The sequence below is a fragment of the Cryptosporidium hominis genome (assembly GCF_000006425.1).
Source record: "Cryptosporidium hominis TU502 chromosome 5 CHRO015118, whole genome shotgun sequence".
NCBI lineage: Eukaryota > Apicomplexa > Conoidasida > Eucoccidiorida > Cryptosporidiidae > Cryptosporidium > Cryptosporidium hominis.
Window position 1 is genome coordinate 1 of NW_666761.1, and position 2,397 is coordinate 2,397.

The 2,397-nt window shown below is 21.5% G+C and overlaps 1 protein-coding gene across 1 annotated transcript; it reads left to right on the forward strand.

The window, feature by feature from the left end:
• The first annotated feature begins 895 nt into the window (after window positions 1–895).
• Chro.50357 (hypothetical protein) lies at window positions 896–2,098 on the forward strand. The annotated part of the gene is made up of 1 exon (XM_660088.1): window positions 896–2,098. One exon carries the CDS (start codon window positions 896–898, stop codon window positions 2,096–2,098), a length of 1,203 nt encoding a protein of 400 aa, XP_665180.1.
• The last annotated feature ends 299 nt before the right edge of the window (window positions 2,099–2,397 follow it).

Here is a 2,397-nt window from a genome sequence, read left to right on the forward strand (position 1 = left end):
TTCTTCATCCTTGTCTCTATCTTTTTGCAATTCATTTTTTAAAATTGGCATATTCGAAATTATTGAATATTACTTTATTTCCATTAATATTCTTAAAATTTTTTTCATGCTAAATTAACTTTCAAATACTATATATTCCTTTTTTTATTTTATTATTTATTACTATTGTTAACAATAATTATAAATAATAATTATTTACTCTCCATCATTTTTTATCATTATTATTAGCACATGCAATTTTTATATATTATTGTCCACATGAAAAATAAATAATTACGTCATTATTATTTGTTATTATTCTCGGAATTTCGTAAATTTTTATTAATGATAAAGAAATTTAAACAAGTTACAGAAATACGTAATTTTTCAATGAAGTTAAGAATAAACCAATTAAAATTATTATCTTATAATATAATTTTTTTTTTCTTGCAGAATGTATTTATATTGAAAAAAATTATTCAAAATTGACAAGTGGCGGCAAATTGCGGTACTACGTGTGGCGGTTTCATTATTAGTGTGTAATTAAAAAATTATTATTGAAAAGAAAAAAAAAAGATATAATTAATTTACAAATATATGAACTAAAGTTAAACAAGTTAAGTGGAAATGATGATAAGGTTTGAATAAAAGAAAACAAATAATAGCAGCTGAAAAAGTATTTATTCATTTAAGTTTTGTTATTTGTATATAATAAATGTTATTAGTGATTGATATCAAAATAATATTCAATAAAGCTAGATTTTATAGTGGGGCATACAAATTTTAATGTATATGATTAACAAGACAATATATTGACTATAGTTTGTTATTTTTTTGGTTAGACTAGAGAATTAAAGTATAAATTACTGAAAATTATCCTATAATTATTTTCTGCAGTTTTCTTTTATATTTAAAAATGGAAATTAATTCTGGTTTAAGACAAAGAAATAATATGGAAAAACTTTGTGATAATGAGGAAAAAATATTTACAAATAATGAATTAATACATTCTTCCAATGAAGCTACGATAAATTCTAATTCTAACAATGAAAGCAATTTGAATAATAATAATAATAATAATGTATCATCTGAATATTATTCAACAATTAGTATGAAGAAAGAAAAAGAAAGAAACGAACAGAATCATTTTCATCTTAAAAATAATAAAGTTATTAATAATATTGAAAAATGGATTCCATTTTATACTCCAAATTATTTAATTCTAATATATATTTTTGTAGGTATTACATTTATTACAATTGGAATTTTTTTTCAAATTTTTTCAAACAATACGATTGAATGTATTATTAATTATGAAGATTCACCAGGAAATGGGAAAGTTATAGATACAATAGTAGAGATTAAAAGCGAACATTGTAACCCTTCAATGATTAATGGTAATGAGTTAAAATATTTAAAAGGAGACTTTTTTATATATTATCAATTAAGAAATTTTTATCAAAATAATAAAAGTTTCATTTTTAGTAGAAGTGATAGACAACTATCTGGAGAATTAATATATGATGAAGAAACTCTATCAGACTGTTATCCAGTTATTAAAGATAAACAGGGAAAAATATTTTACCCATGTGGTGTTGCAACTCTTACTATTTTTAATGATACTTTTACAATTTTAGATGGTCAAAATGATCCAATCGAAATTGATGATTCTATTGAAACTATAACTTTTAAATCTGATCGAATTAATTATAAAAATATACCTGAACATGAATTACTTAATCATAAATTTAATGATTGGTTACCAAAAGATATATTCCCTGGTAGAATTGAGAATCCTCATTTTATTGTATGGATGAAATTGTCTGCATTCTCAACTTTTAATAAAATTTATGGTAAATTAAATTCAAAAAAAAATAAATTGATTTTACCTCTTAAAATACATGTTAAAAATAGATATCCTGTACATTTTTTTAATGGTTCAAAACATATTGTTATTTCACAAAGCACTATTTTTGGTGGAAAACATCCTTATTTTGGTATACTTTATATTATCTCTGGTATATTATTCATTCTACTTTCTATATATTATATAATAAGAAATAAATTCAACACTAATATTCTTGGAGATTTTAGATTTTTGTATTGGAATAATACTTGAGAAATAATGAAATTACAGCAAAAAATAAATAATTCAATTCAATATATATCGCGAAATGATACCTTAATATTAAATTCCTATACTAATCTACAATGTAAAAGTTCCTATCATTCACAAAGAAATCTATAGAAATCCCTATTAACTTAATTATATATTAATTCAATAATTCTCACTTTTTCAACTTTTAATTTAAAATTTACTTCATCATTTCTTTTTACTTTTAAGGTCCTTACTCATTTGTTGTAATTTCTTCTTTTCTTCTGCTTGCTTCTTTTTGAATTCTAAATCCTCCTCTGTCA